The sequence below is a fragment of the Budorcas taxicolor genome, chromosome 10 (genome assembly GCF_023091745.1).
Source record: "Budorcas taxicolor isolate Tak-1 chromosome 10, Takin1.1, whole genome shotgun sequence".
Taxonomy (NCBI): Eukaryota; Metazoa; Chordata; class Mammalia; order Artiodactyla; family Bovidae; genus Budorcas; species Budorcas taxicolor.
This window is the reverse complement of record NC_068919.1, coordinates 45,744,910-45,769,930: the sequence shown is the minus strand read 5'-3', so window position 1 is coordinate 45,769,930 and position 25,021 is coordinate 45,744,910. Positions and strand designations below refer to the sequence as shown.

Sequence of the window (25,021 nt, the reverse complement as noted above, 5' to 3'; positions counted from 1 at the left end):
TTTGATGCGGTGCCCAAGACCCACTCCCGTCTCGCTTCAGGTCGTGAGCCCCACCATCAGCTCCCCTGTGTGCCAGGAGCAGCTGATTGAAGCGGGGAAGCTTGTGGATCGCTCCGTAGAAAACTGCGTCCGCGCCTGCCAGGCGGCCACCGACGACACTGAGCTGCTGAAGCAGGTCAGTGCGGCTGCCAGTGTGGTCAGCCAGGCCCTCCACGATCTCCTGCAGCACGTACGACAGTTCGCCAGCCGAGGCGAGCCCATCGGTCGCTACGACCAGGCCACCGACACCATCATGTGCGTCACCGAGAGCATCTTCAGCTCCATGGGCGATGCTGGTGAGGAGTTGGGCTGTGGGCTGTGGGTGGGCCAGGCGGTTTGGGGTTCCCTGATGGCATTGACTGTGAGCAAGTCAGATGATGGTTTCCTGGACGCCTGGTAAAAGGGTAAATGCTAATCACTCTCAGTCAGAGCCTTCTTCTGAAGCTGGGAAAGATCAGCTCCTAATCTGCCCATCCAAGCAACACCAAGAGACTTAATGTCATCTAGAGTTTTATATATATATATATATGTGTGTGTGTGTGTGTGTGTGTGTGTGTGTGTGTATAAATAAAATTTAGGTGCACAGTATATCCCTTTTGTTCCCAGAATGTCCATGTTGGCTATGGTAAAGTTGGTGTAGCCACAGGAAGACGCAAGAATGAGGCTTGGAAGTTTATTATACTCAGAGGTCCCAGTCAGGGTGTCTCTGCCTGTCACACAGGGTCACAAGGGAAGCATCAGGTTCTGACCAGATGGCAAGAGATAGGATTGAGGAGAGAGCTCAGGACACTGCCTTTATTGGGATTTCTGTAGAAAAAGCAAGATGCAGCAAGATGAACAACTTAGGTTTGACTAGTCTAAATAGTTTCAGCTGGCTCTTGCTTATAGGTGTGATCCCAAGTTGCCTGATCATGGCTCTGGGGTGATGAAGGCAGAGAAATATTGCCTCCTGGCTGTAGGGGCCAGATAGAGGATAGCTCTGGATTGGTTAGTTTGCCACCATACTCTTGGCTGGACCTTTTCCTGTCTCTGTTTGCTAGCTTTGTGAGGGGCAGTTTCTTTCCAACCAGAAAAGTTTTCCTAAGATGTCAAACATCACTATACATCCATACATACACACACGCACAAATATGTATATATAACCTTTTCAGCCTATTAGTTAAAAATTAAGTCTCCCCAGACCCAGCCCCGGAGAAGGCGATGGCACCCCGCTCCAGTGCTCTTGCCTGGAAAATCCCATGGATGGAGGAGCCTGGTGGGCTGCAGTCCATGGGGTGGCAAAGAGTCGGACATGACTGAGCGAGTTCACTTTCACTTTTCACTTTCATGCATTGGAGAAGGAAATGGCAACCCACTCCAGTGTTCTTGCCTGGAGAATCCCAGGGATGGCGGAGCCTGGTGGGCTGCCATCTATGGAGTCGCACAGAGTCAGACACGACTGAGGCAACTTAGCAGCGGCAGCAGCGGCAGACCCAGCCCATTACTATCCCATCTAAATCTCTGGAAATGACCACTTACCAATTTCTGTTTTACCTGTTCAGAAATGTTCAGTCTTCCTGCCTAGATATAGGTGTATGTGTATATAACATCCTGTTTCTTTCCATATTAATGGAGTTCTATTACATATACTCTTTTGCAACATTTTTCACTGAATATATTAGAATGTTTCTGCCTGTTGACCTATACACTATTCTTTCTAATGGGAGCATAGTATTCAATTCAAGAATACATCATAATTTACTTAACCAGTTGTTTTCTAATGGTAATTTCCAAATTTTTGTTTGTTTTACAAAATTAATATAGTAATGATTCTTGCAAAAATGTCTCTGTTTACTTTGGGGAGTATATATAGGACAAGTTCCCATCATTTGAATTTCTGAGTCAATAAGTATGTACATTTTTAATTTTAAACATGTCTTAAATTTCTCTCCAGAAAGGTTCCACAGTTTGCAACCCCACCAGTAGTTTGAAAGATATCTATTTTTGTACTAATTCATCAGCACAGAGCAGTTGAGTTTGTTTTTTTTTTTTTTTTTTTTTTTTAAGAAAACTACCTTGTGCTTTTCTCCATCTTTCTTAAGTGATTTAAGAAGTGGATTCTTTTGGTTCTTTTATTTAAATAAACTTCATATTGTGGAATATTTTTTATATCTATAGAAAAGTTGCTGGAGTAATAGACTTTTCCTTTTCTATTCCCTGTTTCCTTTAACATCTCCCCCAGCCTACAGGACATTGGTCAGGACTGGGAGATGAGCATTGGTACATTACAGTTCTTTAAACTACAGACATTATTCAGATTTCACCTGTTTTTCACTAACGTCCTTTCATTGTCCCAGGAGCTAATCCAGGATACCTTGAATCAAGCACATTTTGATTTTCATGAAGTTTCCCATTCCCACTTCATGCTGATAGTGCTTCAAGATTCTCCACAAATGACCCAAAGGAGGATATTGCTCATATTTGAATCGTTTTATTTTTTAATGTATATGATGGTAGCCCTCCCACTTCCAAAAGGAAGTTGAAACAGATTTCAATAAAATCACAGTTCCTAATAACAAGATAAAAACCAATGCTGGGAAGGAAAGAGTGAGCAATGAACAACTGAAAAAAGAAAAAAAAGAAATAACTGAGAGGGAGACTGGGCCAAAGCAGATCTCGGCATCTGAGCATGAAACTGGGGTCTGAGCTTTCTGTGAGTTAGAGCCAAGAGACACAAATAGAGTGGGTTATGTGATACCACTCATCTGATGTTAGGCAGGCTCAAAATTAAAAGATAATTTTTTTTCTATGCACATTACTCAAAGAGCTTATCACAGGGGCTTTGGTGTAAGAGACTCTTGATATGAGGAAAATAGTATTTTTTATATAAGTATTTACTAAGCATAAATGCACATAATAAATCCACATAATCTTGTTCCCTGCCTTCTCTTTATAAAAAGTTCCTCTTAGGTTACTTATGTCATCTTTATCCCGCACAGTCAGAGACTGAACTTGGATGCCTTTGGGGTAGACAGGCCTGGCAGCCACAGGGAATGTTTTTGGTTCTGGGTCTGACTTGGCTTCATTGCTTCGAATGGAGCATGGAGGCTCATTTCTCTTTGTCCATTTTGCCAGAGGAACAGAGACGAGAATGTACTGGCCCCTGAGGTTTCCCCTGAGCTTTAAGAGGCAGACACACAGACTGCATCCTCTGTCCCACCCTCTAGGTGAAATGGTACGCCAGGCCCGGGTCCTGGCCCAGGCCACCTCAGACCTCGTCAACGCCATGAGGTCAGACGCGGAAGCTGAAATCGACATGGAGAATTCCAAGAAGCTCCTGGCAGCAGCTAAACTCTTGGCTGACTCCACAGCTCGCATGGTGGAGGCTGCAAAGGTAGTACATTGGATTTATTCACTTGAAAAGTGAACGTTATTGAAAGTAAAAATCTGAAAGTTACCTTCAGGATAGAGTGGGTAGCGGAATGCGTGTTTTTATTTGTTTAAAGTCTATGTGGCTTTGTAATGTTTAACCTTCTTCAGGTGGGAAACAGGCAAGTCATGGAACACATGAATGAAACTCTTCAGGGCGATGGTGCTGACTCAGCCATAGATAGCAGAATCCCTGCTTAGCATGTGTTCTTTCCATTGAGTCACTGCCATTGACTTTATTGAAAATGATGACTAATTTAAAGTTGAGATTGTCAACAGTAAATTCATTTTGAGCTGTTTTCTTCCTGTAGCCTTAATGTCACTTTACCCTCCATTTGACTTCTCAGCTAAACTTCTTTGAAGATTTTGCATAAGTGACCAACTTGTGGCTACCAAAGGGGATGTGGGGGAGAGATAAATTAGGAATTTGGAGTTCATATATACATACTATTATACATAAGATAGAACTACAAGTTCTATACAACAAGAACTAACTGTATAGCACAGGGAACTCTGTACTCAATATTTTATAATAACCTGTATGGGGAAAGAATCTGGAAAAGAATATATATATATAAAGGCAAAATTCAGCAAATTACCTTATATATAATTTTATATGTAATTACCTTATATAATTTTATACCTTATAAAATTCATGTGTATATATGAATAAGAAAATAGAAACCACCTTCAACTACATATCCCCAAGGTAACATGTTGAATGTATTTCTATGTATTTTCAGGTTCGTTATACATCCCCCACAGCTTAGCCTGTCTCCTTGGCTTCTAACAGAACAGTAGGGTATCTCAACCAAGTATGTGAATTTCATTCACTTCCAATGTCTGTGACATGCAGTGATATCCAGACCTTCCTCCTTGTCTAACTCATCATTATATTGCCTGAGGGGCTGAGAGTCCTTGGAGATATATCCTGGGTAGGACTGAAGAGAATCCCAGGGAGGGGCAGAGTCTGAACTTCCTTCCTCTGCTCTGATCCCTCTTTCTGCCAAGAAGCTCTGCTTCTAACCATGCCTTTTAGCAAAAATACACATTAGACCTTTGGATTATAGTAAGTTTGTTTTTTTTTTTTAAGGTTGTTACTAGTTTTGTTTCCTTTTTTCCCCCCTTCTTTCTAAGTTTAAACAAAGCCATTTCAAGCAAACCCTCATGTTCACAAAAATTACTTGCTAGGCTGGAAAGAACTTTAATGATAAGTCTGCATGCTGAGTTGCTTCAGTCATGTTCAACTCTTTGCATCCCTAGGGATTGTAGCCTGCCAGGCTCCTCTGTCCATGGAATTCTCCAGACAAGAATATTGGAGTGGGTTGCCATGCTCTCCTCCAGAGTGAAAAGTCTAGTCCGTCCTTTATTTTACAGATGAGAAAATTAGAGCTAAGAGCAAAGTTAAGCCTATTATCACATAACCAGGACTAAGCCGACCAATGTGCCCATTTGTTCCTGGATGTGTAGTGGTCCCCAGACCCATTCACTGCATATACCAGCTTACCAATGTATTTGTTATTTTGGATTATTTATATTAAATGAGACAAGTTGAGTGTTTTTCCAAGTTATTTTAATCTTTTACTTAAAAGTCATCATGGCAATATTTTAATTGCTGAATTTTGTTGAAAGATAAAGAATATATGGTAGTTAGACTTACAAAGAATATATATATTTAATGTGAAGAAAAAATATAAACAATCAGTAACTAAGATTGCAGGCCAAAATTAGTACCCCATATCTAATATATGTTCATCATAAAAGACATTGCTAAGGAAGGATCCAGGCACGCACGTCAGTATAAAGTACAGAAATGGTGCTTTCCTGCTGCTGGAACACAAAGTTAACACTGGAGGCATTGATAAAAAGTACCCAGTGACCAGAAAAAATGACTCTATAAAAGCAAAAGAATGCAAAAGGAGCCCTAACAATCCTTTCACATGTGAAGTGCAAAGATTCAATTTTTTAGTTGCTAGAAACACAAAATCAAGACTAGTAAAAGTGGTTTTAAGTTTGAAAGAATGGGAGATTCCATCCAAGAAGACTGCCAATACAACTCTGCCATGGGTGTTAGATCTGTTCCACTCAGTGTGAATTCCTATGGCTTCTTATAAATACCATAGTTCAGAGAAGTCAATTTTTGCAAATTGGTAAACTTGGCTAGGTGGCCATATGGGAAATGGAGACGTTCAAAAAATTGATTTTCAGTAAGTGGTGTGTTTCTTTCTGCCTTGCAAGCAATTATTATAGCCTGAAAATGTTCATGGAAAGAAACTCGTTCATCTATATACATCCAGTGCTGGTCACAAAATATCCAGGCCCTGTGCAAAGAATCTTGATTGATGCTTTTATTGCCGGTGAAGGTAGAAGACTGGATAAGCTTTACATTTTTGTTGATTTGGGGCTTCTCTGGTGGCTCAGATGGTAAAGAATCTGCCTGCAATGCAGGAGACCAGGGTTCAGTCCCTGGGCCAGGAAGATCCCTTGGAGAAAAGAATGGCTACCCACTCCAGTATTCTTGCTTGGAGAATTCCAATGACAGCTATAGGCTATATAGTCTATGGGGTCACAAAGAGTCGGACATGACTGAGTGACTAAGACTTATACACTCACTCATCATGCAGTAAAATTATCTCCTCCCTACATTATCTTTAGCCTGTCTCTTCTACCTACTTATCTAAGTAAAATCCACTTGGACTTCTACAGCAACGTGATAAAAGAGCCATGGGCTTACACAAGGGAAGCATGGCCATCAGCAGTGCATGGAACCCTCCCCTTTCCATGCCTGGATAGTAGCATCATTTTGTCTTGTTACTTTAGTACAATTGGGTACCAATTCTACTTGAACACATTTGCCAACTCAGGCTCTCTAGAAATGTAATTTCTAGATATGGTCTTTGTTGAACAACATTGCCTCATAGAACTTTGAATGGCATTCCTCTCCCTCCTCCCCCCAACCTGGGCCCCTGTGTTATACTGTAATCTTAGCCCATTCTCATTCGCCAGTGCAGCAGGACAGGACAATCTTTCAGCAAGGATATGTGTCTGTCACTCTAATTAAAATATAGTTCTACCCAAGAGATGTGAGCAGGAGGGACTTAACATGTTTTAAACCGTGGGTTTCTGACCACAAGGTAATTGATATGGATGACGAAGACTATGATCTTAAGCGTTACCATTGGATTTCTCCTGTTTAGCTATGCATTGTTGAAACATCCCATCCCCTGGTAGATATTTTTTTATTGAGAGGAAACATTTTTGTCATAAAGATACTGCTCGGAGCATTCCGAGATATCTTGTACTCCTAGGAAAAAGTAAAATTGAAGGCATAAATTCAGTGTCTTTGGCACATTGCCCCCTGGACCTCCTGGAATCTTTGCTTTCACCTTGGCAGGGGGCTGCAGCCAACCCTGAGAACGAGGACCAGCAGCAAAGGCTGAGAGAAGCTGCCGAAGGTCTCCGGGTGGCAACCAATGCTGCGGCCCAGAATGCTATTAAGAAAAAAATCGTCAACCGACTGGAGGTCAGTAAGGAGTAAAGAGCCTGGTTTGCTAGACCTGAGATTTGCAGAGAGTCTGTTGAAAGAACAATCGAATTCATAAGGCAGTGCCCATCCAAAGGAAGCTAGATCAATACGGATGACACAGTTTAAGGTATTAGATGCCATGAGCAGCTTGAACAGCTGGTTTAGGGCCACTATACGTTTAGGTCCAGTGGTTTAGATCCATTGACACAGTTTGAAAAACTGCTTCAGGTCATGTTTGCACACAGCCAAGATCTTTTCAAAGTTTAACAGTCTTGAATAAAATTCAAATTTTCTTTCAGGAGGAACCATGATTTTGGGGTTTTTATGTTTTCCCCTGGCATTAAGGGATGTACATGTTCAGAAAAAAAGTGTAAAAATGTAGCTAAAATGTAAATATTTTGTTGGAGGTAATGTTCTTTCAGGACTTCCAATAGAAAGTAATCACTTTTGAAGACTGGAGATGGGAATAAAGAGGTATGAAAGGGGCTAATAAATACTTTTGTCATTTTTCAGAATGCTCATTTATTCTTGGGAAAAAAGTAATAGGTACAAATTCTTTAGAAAATGAATCTCACAAATGTACACAGGAGACTCTTAGAATACAACCTGGGGGGATTTGAGGCCAGAACTTGCCTGTCTGGTGAGGAATCCCAACATGTGTAGTTTTCTGGGTTCCGGAAAACAACTGGCCTCCATGTCCGTGGAAGGAGACTGGAGAGTCAACATGATTAAGTATGCCAGGCCCAGAAAGGCCTGGGCCCTTCTGAACCCAGGCAAGTCAGGAGCACCAGTGTGTGTGCCTGGCACTTGACCCAGAAAGCAGCCCATGCCTCATGTGAGAGAGAGGGCTTTTTCCTAAAACATTTAGGCTTGGTGCTGCTTATCAGTTCCATATGGTCTTAGGACTTGTCCCTTGTCTTTTGTAGAAAGACAAATGAACACCAGAACTTGGACACTCAAGCCAGCCTCTCTTTTTCATTTGTCCCAGGCAACATAAACCAAAGGAAGACATCAGGACTCAGCTAGGTTAGGATGTCAGTGGTACTGAAAGGGTGGAGTCTGTGCCTGGCGCTCCCTTTCTTATAGCTGTCCGTTGCCCCCCTTTAGTGGAGAGAATGTATGTCAGTGTATATATGTGTTTGCACACAAGAACCCTGGCTCACCTCCTCTCTCTATCCCGCCCCCCTCCCCCGCCCAGGTTGCAGCCAAGCAGGCTGCTGCTGCAGCCACACAGACCATCGCTGCCTCCCAGAACGCAGCCGTGTCCAACAAGAACCCTGCGGCCCAGCAGCAGCTGGTGCAGAGCTGCAAGGTGAGGCTCTGGCCACCGGAGAGCCAGGTCTGCTGAAGGATACCCTGATAGCATTAGAGCACGTGGTGCCCGGCTAATTCAGTTAAGACCGATCATCCAGGCCCCTAATCCAGTTTGTTCTGGCTCCCATGTTTCAGGTGTACACGCACATACACACATCTGGCTTTTGTCTATTAAGTGGATGGCCTGTACTTGGAAGGAAAGCACAATGTTTTTACCAGCATTGTTTCCTCCTTTTTGTGAGCACAAATCAAGGACAGTCGATGATGAGGCCATTTTCGGGCTCTGAAGCAGTAATGAAGCATCAATTTCCCAAGTGCCTCCCTCCCTTTGAACAGTGGCATGTACCTTCAGTCTTGGATTTATTCATCCTTCCTGGTCTCAGTGCTGCTGTGCTCTGGGGCTTACTCTGCTTACCTGATCGATCTTCTGAGACCAGGCCCTGATTCCATGCTGAAGCCGCAGTGTGGCCGAGGGTGCAGCAGGCCGCTGCTGCCTTCCCTGAGGGCCCACAGTTGACTCCCGGGAGAGCCCTGAGCAGTGCCAGATGCACGCTGTCGTTGCATAGCTGTTGCCCACATCTTGGCACCGTTTCTCACTGAAGTCTCCCGCAAGTGTTTGCAGTCCTCCGTGGGACCTGGGTGTAGGGACATGTTAGATTTAGGAGCCCTCTCTCTCCTTGCTCAACTCCCCTCTGAAATGCTGCATGCATGAGGGGTGTTGTTGCCTCTGCTTTAGAAATGGCTTTACTTCTGCAGGGAGACCACCCGGGACCCTTTAAGTCCCGAATCCCGGGTCTCTGAGCCCAGCCCCTCATTAGCGAGCAAGTTTTCTCTGGTAGAAAAGCCTCAGCAATACAGGAGGACCCTGACCTTGGGGCTGTGCATGTCAAGGAGGGCTTTTTCTGAGAGTCAGGCGCCTGCTGTGGAGGGAGATGGTTTCCTATCGGGGCCTGGCATCAGCCGCCAGTAGGGAGAGCAAAACGGCATTTCCCTTCTCAGAGAGCACATGCCACTTGTGTCCAGGTAAATAGTATGAAACCCCTCACCTCTACATTTTATGAGGAAACTGAACATACTCAGCCTGTGGGTATACCTGTCAGGGGATGAGAGCATTGCTGTCTATCAGGATGCCGTGCAGAAAGGAAAGTGGACCAGATTCTTGGAGAGGATCCACGGAAAGTCTCCTCGAAGTTTGTTTTTGTTTTTAGATTCTTGCCTGAATGGACTCCTGAAGAGAGCATGTCACCAGGGTGGGCTGCTCTTGGGCCCTTCCTGAAAGTGCTGGCCTCTGTGCCATGAGCTCTGAGGGCCTGGTTAGGCAGATGGGGCGTGGGCACAGAGGGGCACGTGGGAGAACTCAGAGTGAAAGGCCGTCACCTCCTCTGCACGGTGGACGTGGTCTCTTTCAAGTGCTCTCACCCCAGGATGCTGTACTCCCTTCCCTGCCCTGGGCAGTGGGTTTCCCCATTTGAGAAATGAGAGCAGAGGAAGAGGAACCGTGGTGACATGAAAGCTGATGAACAGAAAGTATAACCACATAGTCAGAAATTGACATGCTCAAGTATACTGTTAGCTGAGTATTTCTCTCACTTTCTTCTGATCATGGGACTGAATAAATCTCTAATTTACCTATAAATTGGAGAGATTCTTTAGTTCTAGGGTTTTCAATCCTCAGGAGTCAGGATGGTGTGAGGTGCTACTGGGGAAATTGTTTTCAGGCCAAGTTACAGAGGATCGCCTTGTGCTGGGTGTGTTGGGACCTGGAGGACCACAGGGTAGGGTATGTGCAGGAGGAGCCTACCCACAGGTACTGTGTTGGGACTCAGTGTTGGCAGGAACCCTGCTGGCTACAGCTGCTGCGTGAATGCAGGGTCTGGACCAGGCATCCCCCCAGGAGTGAAGGCACACCTACAGAGCATTATCACTTGGGGCATTTGCCCCCACACGCTGTTTTGGTAATTCACCATCCTGGATGTGCTCAGTTTTCATCTTCCTTGCTTCCTGCAGGCGGTGGCCGATCACATTCCTCAGCTGGTCCAGGGGGTCAGAGGGAGCCAAGCTCAAGCAGAAGACCTGAGCGCCCAGCTGGCTCTCATCATCTCCAGCCAGAACTTCCTCCAGGTACTGCAGCAGCATTCGGCCTGCTCTTCCCCAGGACCACAACCCACGCCACCCCACACTGGGCAGGGGGTTCCCTTTATCCTTTAGGAGAGGACTTCACAGATTCTAGAGCAAGAGCAAAGTGTTCATAGTAAGCAGACCTGGAGAGGGAGATGGAGCTTGGCAAAGCAAGATGCCGACGTATAGGGAAATTGCCATTTTTCTATCTATATTGCTCTTCTCTGAGGGAACACATGTAACCAGTTCCACTTTTTGAGAACAGCCTAGTACTCGGTAGTGCTTTAGGTTTGCTAGTTTCTGGAATATGTCATGTCATTATTCATTGAGTTTTCCTGGTGGCTCAGATGGTAAAGAATCTGCCTGCAATGCAGGAGACCCCAGTTCAATCGGTTCGATCTCTGGTCAGAAAGGTCCCCTGGAGAAGGGAATGACTACCTGCTCTAGTATTATTGCCTGGAGAATTCCATGGACAGAGGAGTCTGGTGGGCTACAGTCCATGGAGTCACAGAGTCGGACACGACTGAATGACTAACACTATAACAAGTTTCCGGAATATCTCCTGCCGCTATTCATAGCCAGACAAACAAGAATCAGTGAGTACATCCTCTCCAAAGGTGTCATGGTTTCTGTGACAGTTGTAGAATTAGTAAGTATTGTTGGTCTTTGTTAAATGAGTCTAGGTTCACTTTTTTTTAAAATTCAAAAAAATATGACTCTTAAGTTGTGGGAACACTCCCTTTGTACTTCTTGTTTTCACATCTCTCAGCACTTTGCCAACTTGGACCCCGTAAACAGTCCATTTGGTTTGATATGTTTCTTCCTCATCCCTGTCTATTCAGATCTCTGCTTACAGGACCCACTGATACATCTGTTTGGTTAAAGTGCCTTAGCTCTGACATGCAGGCATAGAACATGAAAAGCTTGTGCTTCCTCACATTTTAACTTCATACGTAAACATATTTATGTATGTATGCATTCTCTTGGGATTCACTGTGTATTAACTGTGCTTTTCATGTTAACATTTATATTAAGAACCTTGATGATTTTGATTCATAGTCTCTCATCTCCTATACTCAGTGGTTATCTGTTCTCCTGTCATTGGGCATACAGGTTGTTTACAGTTAGTTGCCATCATAAACAACCTGTGATATGATAAAAAAGACTTAATGTGTGCTCAAATCTTTGTGCCCCTCCTAAATTGTCTCCTCAGAGTAAGTTACTAGAACTCAGATTGCAAGCAGCTTATTTTTATCTTGGGATATCGAGAATTATGGCTTAGACAAGTTGTTTATGTCTTCTGCTGTAGGTGGTTAGCGGGCCTGGAGTCAGTCGTGTTTGCCCCACGGTCAGCAGGATTGTGGGGTCTTAGAATAGTACACTGTGGATGTGTTCCAGGCTTACTCTGCCAGCCCCTACACTTGTTTTCCTGTTTCTTTTGTTCTTCTAATCTTGCTGTGCATCAGACTTTTACAAGAATAAGTTCAGAGTCAGAAATAAATAGAAATGGAATCAACAGACCACAAGTTTCAAACTTTTTTTCAAGTTTGCATTTTAAACTTTCTTCCTATGCGTGATAAAAGAGCCTTTCCAGAAGGATGAATGAATCTGAATGTACAGCTAGCAGTGTATGGAGCACACTTTTTAATACATCTCTTGCAAGCTGGGAAAGCAGTCATTAAAAAGTCTTTACCAATTTGCTTGGTAAAGCTTTCTTGTTTGATTTTGCCTTTCTGTGGTTTTCACGGTGTTTAATATTGGTCTTGTTTCAATTATTTGTTTTTATTATGTAAACTTGTCTCTTTATGCTTTTTGTATATTCATGCTAATTTTTCATATAAATCCTCTTGTATTCTTTAAATATTAATAATATTCCTATGTTGTTGATATTTATGACCTGGCATTTAAATTGTTATAGCTGTGCTAAGAGCAGTTGTGTAGCATACATATCAAAACCCTTAAAATTATGTATTCTCTTTGCTCTGATAACTTTATTTCATAGAATTTATTTTTTTTTTAAATGAATGTGTACAAAATTTTAGCTACAGAAGTGTTTATCACATTATTGTTTATTATATTTGAAAATATGAAAACATACTCAATACAGGATTGAAAAGTCATAACAGACGTATACACTGGAGTGTTATAACAGCTATCAAAAAAATAGAATATGCGGAACAAGATTGAAAAACAGAATAAGTAGTATAATCTTATTTTGGAAAATATATGTGCATGCACACAGCAGCCACACATGGTGAAATTTTCCTGGATTCTGAGATTTGAGAGGTCATTTGTTTCATATTACATCCCTGTATTTCTCTGAATAGTCTATTAGATATAGTTGAGACACAGATTCAAGAGCTATTCCAAGAAACACAATATCTTTAACAAGAAATTTCTTTCAAAAAAAAGAACTCTCTTTCAAATCTTTTTAAAATAAGAATTTCAAGCCACCATCCCAATTTTAATTTTACTCCCCACTCTACCCACAAAGACACATACTTTTTGTTTCAAACATTCCTAGAATGTCCTGCCCTAGAGTATCTGACTTGGGGTGGCAAATTTTGGGGGAAACTAGATAGTTTTAATATTCATTGTTTTAGGCCAAAGTCAGTTGTGACTGATACGGGGGCCTTGCTCTCCGGGTCTCTCTTCTCTGACTCTTGCTGCCCAGGAGCTGTTTGACTTTCTGTTTTTCTCTCTACAGCCTGGAAGCAAGATGGTATCCTCTGCCAAAGCTGCAGTGCCCACCGTCAGCGACCAGGCTGCAGCCATGCAACTGAGCCAGTGTGCCAAGAACCTCGCCACCAGCTTGGCAGAGCTGCGTACTGCTTCACAGAAGGCAAGTGCACCCTTGTCATGCAGTTAGCTTGCTGGAAGTGGAGGTTTTAATTCCTTACTACCTGTTGTGACCTGGGTGTTCCTTGGGGCCAGAACATTGCTGGGCATGTTTCTTGGTGAAATTGTTTCATTTGCTTGACCATTAAATATGCTCGTGTGGACTGGCTTCTACCACTCTTAACTGCTGTCTCCTCGACTTAGTTATCACCTTCTGGTTACAGATGACTTTGGTTAAACTATGCTAGTTTACATACTCCCCCCTCCTCCCTTACGCTGGGACTAGCAATGACCTATTTCTCACAATCTTAGAGGAGACTGGTCATCTGTTTCTTGATGCAGGTAGACTGTGGGCAAAGTAAGTGATCACTTAGAACAGAATTAGGGATTGAGGCAATGGCACCCCACTCCAGCACTCTTGCCTGGAAAATCCCATGGACGGAGGAGCCTGGTAGGCTGCAGTCCATGGGGTCGCAAAGAATCGGACACAACTGAGCGACTTCACTTTCACTTTCATGCATTGGAGAAGGAAATGGCAACCCACTCCAGTGTTCTTGCCTGGAGAATCCCAGGGACAGGGAAGCCTGGCAGGCTGCCGTCTATGGGGTTGCACAGAGTCGGACACGACTGAAGCGACTTAGCTGCAGCAGCAGGGATTGAGGAGTTTCTGTCTCTGGAACTTATTCATTACCAAAGACCCTCCTTACCGTTCTGTTTGATATGGTATTAGCATGAAGTTCTGGCATGAATTCATTGTTCCTTACTGTAACAATCCCTTTGTAGAAGCAAGCAGCCTCATACATGACTAAGGGAAGAAGATTTGAAGCTGATTTGAATTTATAATATAAACAGTGTACTATATCACCTAAGGAAAGATATAATCTAGAGATTTAGATTATATCTAATAAAAAAGTTATTTTGAACCCTGTTTCTCAAATAGAGGTCCCGAAGCCATCTGCACTGGAATCACATGGAAGCACTTAAAATACAGGTTCCTGGCCCTTGCCCTTGAGTACCCAAGTCAGAATCTCAGGTTATAGAGCCCAAACATCTGCATTTTAACAAATTTCCTCAGTGACCGTTGCACACCCCCCTCCAACAACTGCTTTGGAGCTGTGAGCCCCAAAGTGGGACTCAAGCAAGATTGTACACTGGGTTCATGAAGATTTTGTGAGAGCTTCTAATTATTTTATATATAGTGTGAGGGTTAAGCGTATAGGCTCTGGGACTTCCCTGATGGTCCAGTGGTTAAGACTGTGCTCCCAACACAGGGGGCCTGGGTTCGATCCCTGGTCAGGGAACTGGTCTCATATGTGGCAACTAAAGATCCCATAGGCCACAGCAAAGTTCTAAGACCCAGCTCAGCCAAATAAATAATTAAAAAAAAGAATTTGAATCTAAATATTCAAATTCTGGCTTTGCTATAGACTAATTTTGTAACCTGGCAAGTTAATTAACCTCTCGATGTCTCAGCGTCCTCACCTAGTAATATTCACCATAGAAATCAATCAAATAGTGTGTACTGCTGCTGCTGTTACTATTATCTAAAAATGAAAGATGCTAAGATTTACCTGTTTTTAATATATTTGTAAGTGTATAATTTATTAATAAGCATGTTGGGGGGGATGTGATTAAAGCATTTGGAGACTAGTGTTTCTAAAAGATCACAGAATAAAGTAGTTTTCTTTAAAGTTTTTACTAAGGAAAAGCATCTTTCATAACCTTCAGTATGAAAAGGTAATGGTTTACCATCTAGAGATTTGAAAAAGAATCGACTCTTGAGAGTCCCTTGGACTGCTAGGAGATCAAACCAGTCAATCCTAAAGGAAGTCAGTCCTGAATATTCCTTGGAAGGACTGACGCTGAAGCTGAAACTCCAATACTTTGGCCACCTGATGTGAAGAACTGACTCATGGGAAAAGACCCTGATGCTGGGAAAGATTGAGGGCAGGAGGAGAAGGGGATGACAGAAGATGAGATGGTTGGATGACGTCACCGACTCAATGGACATGGTTTGAGCAAACTCGGAGAATTGATGATAGATAGGGAAGCCTAGCATGCTGCAGTCCATGTTGCAGAGTCGGACACAACTGAGTGACTGAACTGAACTGAATTTTGGTATAGACTTGTCCCTAGAGTCCTGGGTTCATTTGTTGGTTTGTTCATTCAGCTCCCACATGCTTCCCAAGTTTCTGTGTGCACTCATACTGTGCTGGCTGCCCCATGTCTAGAACCCAGACACAGTGAGTAAGGATGCTCTTAGTCTGAGAGGCAGTGTATTGCAGATATAAACAGCTTCAAGGAGACTTTAAGTATATCCTGTTATGAAGCACACACAATTGATTATTTAGGGAACTTAGGACTGAAGTCTTAACTGAGCATGATTTTGTTCTCTTAGGAAATGCTAGTTACCTTTGCTTGCTCTTGGTAAATTAGGAGAGTCATTGGTTATATCCAGAAAAGCATTCATGTGTTGCAAGGTACTGGGGTTGCTTTTCCAAGCAGACCTTCGTGTACATATTTCCATCTCTGTTGACAGGCCCATGAAGCCTGTGGTCCCATGGAAATCGATTCAGCACTGAGCACCGTGCAGACCCTGAAGAGTGAACTGCAGGACGCCAAGATGGCGGCTGTGGAGAGTCAGCTGAAGCCACTCCCCGGGGAGACGGTAGGAGATGTCGGTGGCTGCCAGGGGTGGGGCTTCACCTTCTATTAGGATACATCAAGGCATTTTTAGACGTTGCAGGTCAGTGTGCCTAAATTTCAAGCTTTGTTAATGCAAAGCCCAAGATGGCCCCATGTCTCTAGAACTGTGTTAGGGTAGAGATGGCTCCAAGGGGTCTCTGGTGATGGGTCTGTGTGTGCTCCCCTAGGGTGTGACTGGGATGACCAGGCATCTGTTAATATTCACCCCTCTTTTCCCTAAACAATACCTGCTGGTGGTTGAGGCCAGGGTTCTAATCCTGTGCCTTTGTCTGAAAAGAATGCCCAGTGCAGCTGAATGAACTATGTTTACACATAGAAGTTCTGGCTTTCTTGGTTCAGGATGTATCATCCACCAGTTGTGGGCAAGTCCTGATCTCTGTGTTCAAAGTATTTTATCTGTGAAATGGGTGGCAGTTAAGTTATAAAGATAAATGCAAATTATTTTCACCAGTCATATTAAAAAAAAATTTTTTTTTCCATAATATAATGGGCAGTGACAAAGCACTTTGCTGTAGTAAACCCACAACAGCAAATGGAATGATGGCACCAGAAGTCTAACTTAATCACGTTCTCTCTCCTAATGCCTGTGCCGGGGTTCTCTTGGCTACAGTTTTACCAATTGTCCTCGTTTATATATAGATACCTCCTTTCCCTTACTCTTGAACATTGCTGATAAGATACCTTCATTTATTAAGCACCTGTTAAGCAGTGTAAACACACACAATCCATCTAGTTTATCCTGACAGTAACTTGATTAACAAGTGTTGTTCATCCCATTTTACAGCTGAGAAAACAGAGGTGTATGTTGGTCACTGTTCTTCTTCATGCTACCTGGCATTAGCATCACAATCATGGTTTGAACCCAGATCTACAGGACTCCCTAACAATGTCCTTGATATTTTACACTGAGAACTTTTAACTAGTGCCATTTTTTGGATGAACTAAAAACGTTAAGAATATAAAGAGACTAATTTATCGTTGAACAATGCCTGGTACATAGGAAGCACACAGAAAATAATCAAGGCAAGCTACCCTTCATTGTAAAAACTAGGCAACTCGGGCTCAGAGAGGTTAAGTCATTTACCTAAAGTGCCCCAGCTAATGATGAGGTCAGGCTTGGCTCCTGGGCCAGCGGCTTTGCACTGTGGTCCAGGTGACCCTTTGCAAAGTTCTGTGCTCCAAGAAGCCCATTCTGCCTTTACATAAAACAACTGGTTAGTTAGAATGCAAGAAACATCATGTAATTCTTTTAAGAAATTGTTGTGTGTACTGTATTATGTGGTTGCCTGTAATGGACCAGGCTGTTTTTCACTTGAAGAAAATGCCTCTTAGAAAAGATGTTTTGTAGTTAAAATGGCATGCACTTCCTGATCACCCAAAAGTTCTCTTCCAAAATGTTGTCCTCATCTAGTAATCAAACAATTACTCATATCCTAGGCCTCTATTGACTTTATTCTCTGAATTATTTATTCTGTTGACAAAGCAAGATGACGTGCTCGTCATGGGAAGCAAGCACTTTGCCTGTTTTCATAATCGCATTTACCACTCCAAGCCTCTATTTCTATTGCATTTCCTTCGGGTTAGAATTCCATAAAAGTATTATGATCAAATTGAACAATGGTAATGGTCCCACGTGCCAGGAAGGTGGAACAGCTGGATGTCTGCCCACTTCCTGCCAAGGCATAATTAATTCTCACTAAGGATTTGTTGCAGACTTTCTGAATTAGCTTCTAAAGGCATAATACTAATAGCTACCATTTGTTGAGTACCTACATTAATTCTCTGAAAACCTTTGAGCTAGATACTATAATCTCAGGACACAGAGACTTGGAGAGGTTCAATGAATTACCCAAACCTATCACAGGTAGCAAGTAGAGGAGGGAAGCAGGGGGCAGGGTGTGAACTCAGATTTGTTTACCCTGAAGCCTGGGTTCTTTCCCCTCTATCACCCTACTTCTTCATAGGGCCATTGGTATATTAGATGGGAAAGAGTTGAAGCCCAGTTTGATTTGCGTTATTTGGGGACTAAGACATTTGTGGATGATTCAGTTCTTCTAAGTTCTTCTCCCCATTGCATATTCTTACAGCTGGAAAAATGTGCTCAGGACCTGGGAAGTACATCTAAAGCAGTAGGCTCCTCCATGGCGCAGCTCCTGACCTGTGCTGCTCAAGGCAATGAGCACTACACAGGTGAGACTCGCCTTCATGATGCCCTGAGGCCAGGTACAGACCACGGGCTGGTGGGAGGAGTTCATTGATTTGACAATGAACCTGATGTTTTTATTTCAGCAGTTCAACATATATTTCTCAAGCACATTCTGCATGCTTGTTACTGGGCTTGATGCTAAGCGTACAAAAACTAATCAAATATGATCCCCAAAACTATCAATATTTGTGATTTTTGGCATCCCAGGGTAATTGCTGGGAGAAACAGAGGAAAACAATAGAATGGGAAAGACTAGAGATCTCTTCAAGAGACTTAGAGATACCAAGGGAACATTTCATGCGAAGATGGGCTCAATAAAGGACAGAAATGGTATGGACCTAACAGAAGCAGAAGATATTAAGAAGAGGTGGCAAGAATACACAGAAGAACTGTACAAAAAAGATCTTCACGACCCAGATAATCACGATGGTGTGATCACTCACCTAGAGCCAGACATCCTGGAATGTGAAGTCAAGTGGGCCTTAGGAAGCATCACTACGAACAAAGCTAGTGGAGATGATGGAATTCCAGTTGAGCTGTTTCAAATCCTGAAAGATGATGCTGTGAAAGTGCTACACTCAATATGGCAGCAAATTTGGAAAACTCAGCAGTGGCCACAGGACTGGAAAAGGTCAGTTTTCATTCCAATCCCAAAGAAAGGCAATGCCAAAGAATGCTCAAACTACCACACAACTGCATTCATCTTATATGCTAGTAAAGTAATGCTCAAAATTCTCCAAGCCAGGCTTCAGTAATACGTGAACCGTGAACTTCCAGATGTTCCAGCTGGTTTTAGAAAAGGCAGAGGAACCAGAGATCAAATTGCCAACATCTGCTGGATCATTGAAAAAGCAACAGAGTTCCAGAAAAACATCTATTTCTGCTTTCTTGACTATGCCAAAGCCTTTGACTGTGTGGATCACAATAAACTGGAAAATTCTGAGAGAGATGGGAATACCAGACCACCTGACCTGCCTCTTGAAAAACCTGTATGCAGGTTAGGAAGCAACAGTTAGAACTGGACGTGGAACAACAGACTGGTTCCAAACAGGAAAAGGAGTATGTCAAGGCTGTATATTGTCACCCTGCTTATTTAACTTCTATGCAGAGTACATCATGAGAAGCGCTGGGCTGGAAGAAGCACAAGCTGGAATCAAGATTGCCGGGAGAAATATCAATAACCTCAGATATGCAGATGACACCACCCTTATGGCAGAAAGTGAAGAAGAACTAAAGAGCCTCTTGATGAAAGTGAAAGAGGGGAGTGAAAAAGTTGGCTTAAAGCTCAACATTCAGAAAACTAAGATCATGGCATCTGGTCCCATCACTTCATGGCAAATTGATGGGGAAATAGTGGCTGACTTTATTTTGGGGGGCTCCAAGATTGCTGCAGATGGTGATTGCAGCCATGAAATTAAAAGGCGCTTACTCCTTGGAAGGAAAGTTATGACCAACCTAGATAGCATATTGAAAAGCAGAGACATTCCTTTGCCAACAAAGGTCCATCTAGTCAAGGCTATGGTTTTTCCTTTGGTCATGTATGGATGTGAGAGTTGAACTGTGAAGAAAGCTGAGCACCGAAGAATTGACGCTTTTGAACTGTATTGTTGGAGAAGACTCTTGAGAGTCCCTTAGGCTGCAAGGAGTTCCAACCAGTCCATCCTAAAGGAGATCAGTCCTGGGTATTCATTGGAAGGACTGATGTTGAAGCTGAAACTCCAATGTTTTGGCCACCTGATGCAAAGAGTGGACTCATTTGAAAAGACCCTGATGCTGGGAAGGATTGGGGGCAGAAGGAGAAGGGGATGACAGAGGATGAGATGGTTGGATGGCATCACTGACTCAATGAACATGGGTTTGTGTAGACTCCGGGAGTTGGTGTTGGACAGGGAGGCCTGGCATGTTGCAGTTCATGAGGTTGCAAAGAGTCGGACACGACTGAGCAACTGAACTGAACTGAGGCTGTGTTCTTGCCTGGAAAATCCCATGGACAGAGGAACCTAGTGGCCTGCAGTCCGCGGAGTCACAAAAGAGTTGGATACGGCTTAGCAACTTTAACAAAAGACAAAGCTGTGCAGCTACTCAGCTACACTCCTTCCTGCAGTGCCTGAGAGTTCTAATTGTTCTACATCCTCGTCCCCACTCTGTTCAGTCAATTTTAGCTTTTCTATTCAGTGTGTAGTGGAATCACATTACGGTTTTTAGTTTGTGTGTCCCTGAGAAGCAGTGTGGTTGAGGATATTTTCAGTTTATCAACCATTTGGATACCTTCTTTGTGAAGCATCTCTTCATGTCTTTTGTGCTTTTTTTAAAACTATTGGTTTTCTGTCTTTTCCTTATATATTTGCAGGAATTAGTTGTCATGTATATTGTGGCTTGCATTTTCTCTGTCTTAAAGGTATTTCCTGATAAACAAAACTTAAACTTTAATATAGTCCAATTTGTACTTCTCCTTTATGGTTGGTGCTTTTTGTGTCCCATTTAACAATGTTACTTTTCCAAGTCATGAAGAGATTCTTTGCTGTTATAGTCTAGAAGCTTTGTTTCAGTTTCCATGTATTAAGTCCCCTGTTTATGACCTTCAGGCTGTGGACTTTGAAAGATGCACATATGCATTCCATCTGCATCAGGCATGAGTGAGATTGCAGCTTGCCCTCCATCCCCTGTTGCTGACAGTCCTTCAGCTCTACCCTCTCCCACCCCTTCCCCCTCGTCCAGTCAGTAACTCTTCTTGCCTGTTCACGTGATGCCAGGCCCTGTATGCCAGCTTTTTTACTGTACTACTGTACTTTTCTAGGTACTGTACTGTAAGACTTAAAATATTTGTGTGTGTGTGTTTTTATGCATTCTTTGTGTGTAAAGTATTCTAAACCAATTACAGTACTGAATAGCTGATTGTGTCAGTTGGGTAAGTAGGGTATTTTTGTTGGACTTACAGTTTGGGCTTAATGAATGTGTGCTTAGAATGGAACCTGTTAGTTTGTGATGGACTTGCGATATTTAGAACTGTGATCCACCTGGACTGAGTTTTATATGTGGCAAACGGGGTCCTAGTGGAGTTGTTTTTGCACTAGGGCATCCATGCACTTCCTTTCCCCAATGGTCTTGAAGGCCACTTCATTATAAATGAAGCGAATCAATGTGTGTGAATCAGTTGCTAAACTTTGCTTCTTTTTCATTGCTTTAACTGCCTGTTCCTACCTTAGTACCACACTTTGCTAATCACTGCAGTTTATACTAAGTGTATCCGATAACATGAGTGCCCTGACCTTACTGTTCTTCCTCAGGTTAGTCCTGACTTCCTTGACCCTTTATATCCACTCTGTTTTAGATGCAGCCTATCAATGTGTGCCTTCCCACTGATAAAAACATTTTTAGTTTTTTTTTTTTCTTGGTTTGATTTTGATTTTGGTTTCCTGAATCTGGAGATAATTGGCATTTTTATATCACCGAACTTCCAATCTACGAATACAGTGTGTCTCTACATTTATTTAGGTTTCCTTTCTCTCAGTATTGTTTTATAGTTTTTTGCATAGATATTTTGGTTTTCGTTACAGTATGCATCATCAATCTTCTCCCTTTTTACTTTCAGTTTTTCTCTATGTTCGTATTTAATGTGAGTCCCGTGTATATCATGCAGTTGTCCTTTTATGGGGGGAGAAGTTGTTTGTTGCTGTGACAGTATTTTCGTTTCAGTTGGAATATTCGGTCTCCTTACATACAATGTAATTACTGACATATCGAGGTTTGAATTTGTCACCTTACTAGTTCTTTTCTATATGTCCTACCTACCCTTTCTTCTCTCCTTTCTTGCCTTCTTTCAGATTTATAAGTGCTTTTTAAAATCGGTTACCCTTGATTTGTTTTTTGTACTTTCATTGCCTATTTTGTTTCTTTTGCGGCTGTGCTGGGTCTTTGTTGCTGCACGTGGGCTTTCTCTAATTGCAGTGAGCAGGCACTACTCTTGCAGACTTCTCATAGTGGTGGCTTCTCTGGTTGCAGAGCAAGGTTGTGGCCCACAGGCTTAGTTGCTCCCTGACTTGTGGGATCTTCCTGGACCAAGGATCAAACCCATGTCCCCTGTATTGGCAGGTAGATTCTTAACCACTTGGCCCACCGGGAAAGTCCTCATTGCCTATTCTCTAACAATTTTTTAAAAGTATAATATAGGTTAGTATGTCTACCTCTTCCTGGACAGTGTAAGAATCTTGGGACACTTACACTTTATCTTTCTTCCAGCTCGTTCCTTGTTGTTGAGTGTTTTAATTCTATATATATTTAACCTCCTCAATACAGACTCAAAGTTGCATCATAGTAATAATTAAGTTCATGGGAAATAGATGGGGAAAGAGTGGAAACAGTGTCAGACTTTATTTTTTCGGGCTCCAAAATCACTGCAGATGGTGACTGCACCCATGAAATTAAAAGACACTTACTCCTTGGAAGGAAAGTTATGATCAACCTAGATAGCATATTCAAAAGCAGAGACATTACTTTGCCAACAAAGGTCCGTCTAGTCAAGGCTATGGTTTTTCCAGTGGTCATGTATGGATGTGAGAGTTGGACTGTGAAGAAAGCTGAGCATCAAAAAATTGATGCTTTTGAACTGTGGTGTTGGAGAAGACTCTTGAGAGTCCCTTGGACTGCAAGGAGATCAAACCAGTCAATCCTAAAGGAGATCAGTCCTGGGTGTTCTTTGGAAGGACTGATGTTGAAGCTGAAACTCCAATACTTTGGCCACCTCATGCGAAGGGTTGACTCATTGGAAAAGACTGTGATGCTGGGAGGGATTGGGGGCAGGAGGAGAAGGGGATGACAGAGGATGAGATGGCTGGATGGCATCACTGACTCGATGGACGTGAGTCTGAGTGAACTCCGGGAGTTGGTGATGGACAGGGAGGCCTGGTGTGCTGCGATTCATGGGGTTGCAAAGAGTCGGACACGACTGAGCGACTGAGCTGAACTGAACTGAATAATAAAGTGCTCGTCCGTATTGACCTTTCCATTGTTGTTCATTCCTGCCGGATAGCAGTGTGCCTCCACCTGGGATTATTTCCTTTCTGCCCAAAGAACTCCCTGCAGTATTTCCTTTAGTGCGGGTCTGCTGTGACCAGTTCTTTCAGTTGTTGTTTGCCTAAAAATGCCTTTGTGTAACCTTTATTTTGGGTGGATAATTTTATGTACTATAAAATTTTAGGTTGGCAGTTGTTTTCTTCTAGCTTTTGAAGATGTTATTCCTTTGGTTTCTGGCTTCCTTTATTTCTGCTGTGAAGTTAGCTGTCACTTTACTCTTCTACAGGTAATATGGGTTTAGTTTTCCCTCTGCTACTTGAATTTTCTCAAATTTTTTTTGAATTTTCTCAGTCTTTGATTTTCAACCACTGTGCCCAGAAGAGTTTTGTTGTGTGCTGTTTTGCCTACTTATCCTGCCTTGGGTTTTAGTACTCCTTGAGGATGAGATTCGTTTTCTTAGGTCAGTTTTAAAAAACTCAACCACTGTACCTTCTAATATTGCTTCCATCCCAATCTTTCTCTCCTGTTTGTAGATTCCCATTACCCACTATATTGGACATTTTCACTATATGTGTCTCCTATGCTTTTTTTCTATGTTGGGCATAATTTTTCTTCCTGCTTTATTCTGTGGGCTTTTTTTAATCTGCAGCTCACTATTCCTCTGTTTATTTGTGTCTATTCTATCTTTAAACCTTCTGTTGAGTTTTTAATGTTTAATGTCATATTTTATACTTTTTAATGTCATATTTTATATTAGTCTTTTGATAGCTTTCTTATACTTCCCCCTTTTCTGCAGAAATTCTCTATCTTGTCATCTAACTTCTTCAACATACTTTTCACATTTACCTAAAACCCAGGTAAAAATTTAAAAAAAAAATTTTTTTTTCTGCCTTGTCATGCAGCATGTAAGGTTTTAGTTCCTTGACCAGGGATCAAACCCATGCTCCCTGCATTGAAAGCACAGTCTTAACCACTGGATGGACCATCAGGGAAGTTCCAAAGTCCCAGCCTTGAGGATCCAATGTCAAGATCAACTATGGGTATCTTGTTGTCTGTTTTGGGGTTTTTTTCCTCTGTTTTCAATACTGATCTTATCTCCTGATGTTTCTGATATTTTAAAAACTTAATGCTAATCATTGGTATTTTCATTGTAGAGATAATTTGAGGTTCTAGATTGTGCTTCCTTTGATACAGAGGATTATTCTTTTATTTTAGCAGGTGGTTTAGAAATGAGCAGATCACCATAGTATGAGTGGATCTAAACTGACTGGATATTGTAAATTCTATTTCCAATTTACTTTCCATGATGTAGCCCTTTGTGCCACCTGTCCAAACACCTGTGGTGTTTATGAGCGCCATTCTGACAGTTGAACTCAGAACTATGTTTTTAACATCCCAATCCCACGCAATTGCAGAAAGTTTTGCTCAGCCTCTCAGCTTCTGGGCAGCAGTTTACAAATGAGAAAATGCCTTGAGGGAAAAGCAACATTGTACTCACTTCTATGTGCTTGCTTTCTCTTCAGGATCTTGGCTTTCTTTACCTCGGCTCCTTGGTATCTTTCCATTGTCTTCAAACAGATGTTTCATATATTTTTCCCAGTGTTTCTAGTTGTCTCTCAGGAGAGGAGGATTCATCTGCAATAAGTTATTCTGCCTCTTTGGTTTTTTAAAAAACTGTATATTTATTACTTTGAAAATAAAAGCATAACAAGAGCAAAGAAAGAATTATAGCAGAGTGTGATATAGTGCCTACAACAGTAAAAATGAGCAATTCTGTCTTCATGAGAGGCTAAAGGAAGGTACTAAAGCAGAATTGACACTTGATAGGGGTCTTAAGGATTATTACAACTCAC

General features: G+C 42.4%; 1 protein-coding gene across 2 annotated transcripts in view; it reads left to right on the top strand.

Annotated features, from left to right (window-relative positions):
• TLN2 (talin 2) overlaps positions 1–25,021 on the top strand; it is a 499,959-nt gene that overhangs the window by 347,386 nt on the left and 127,552 nt on the right. For both annotated transcript variants that reach the window (XM_052646966.1, XM_052646965.1), the window contains exons 21-28: positions 41–335; positions 3,246–3,412; positions 6,842–6,970; positions 8,172–8,285; positions 10,295–10,408; positions 13,113–13,247; positions 15,783–15,911; positions 18,037–18,139. In XM_052646966.1, coding sequence (XP_052502926.1) covers positions 41–335; positions 3,246–3,412; positions 6,842–6,970; positions 8,172–8,285; positions 10,295–10,408; positions 13,113–13,247; positions 15,783–15,911; positions 18,037–18,139 — 1,186 coding nt within the window. The remainder of the gene's footprint in view (positions 1–40; positions 336–3,245; positions 3,413–6,841; positions 6,971–8,171; positions 8,286–10,294; positions 10,409–13,112; positions 13,248–15,782; positions 15,912–18,036; positions 18,140–25,021) is intronic.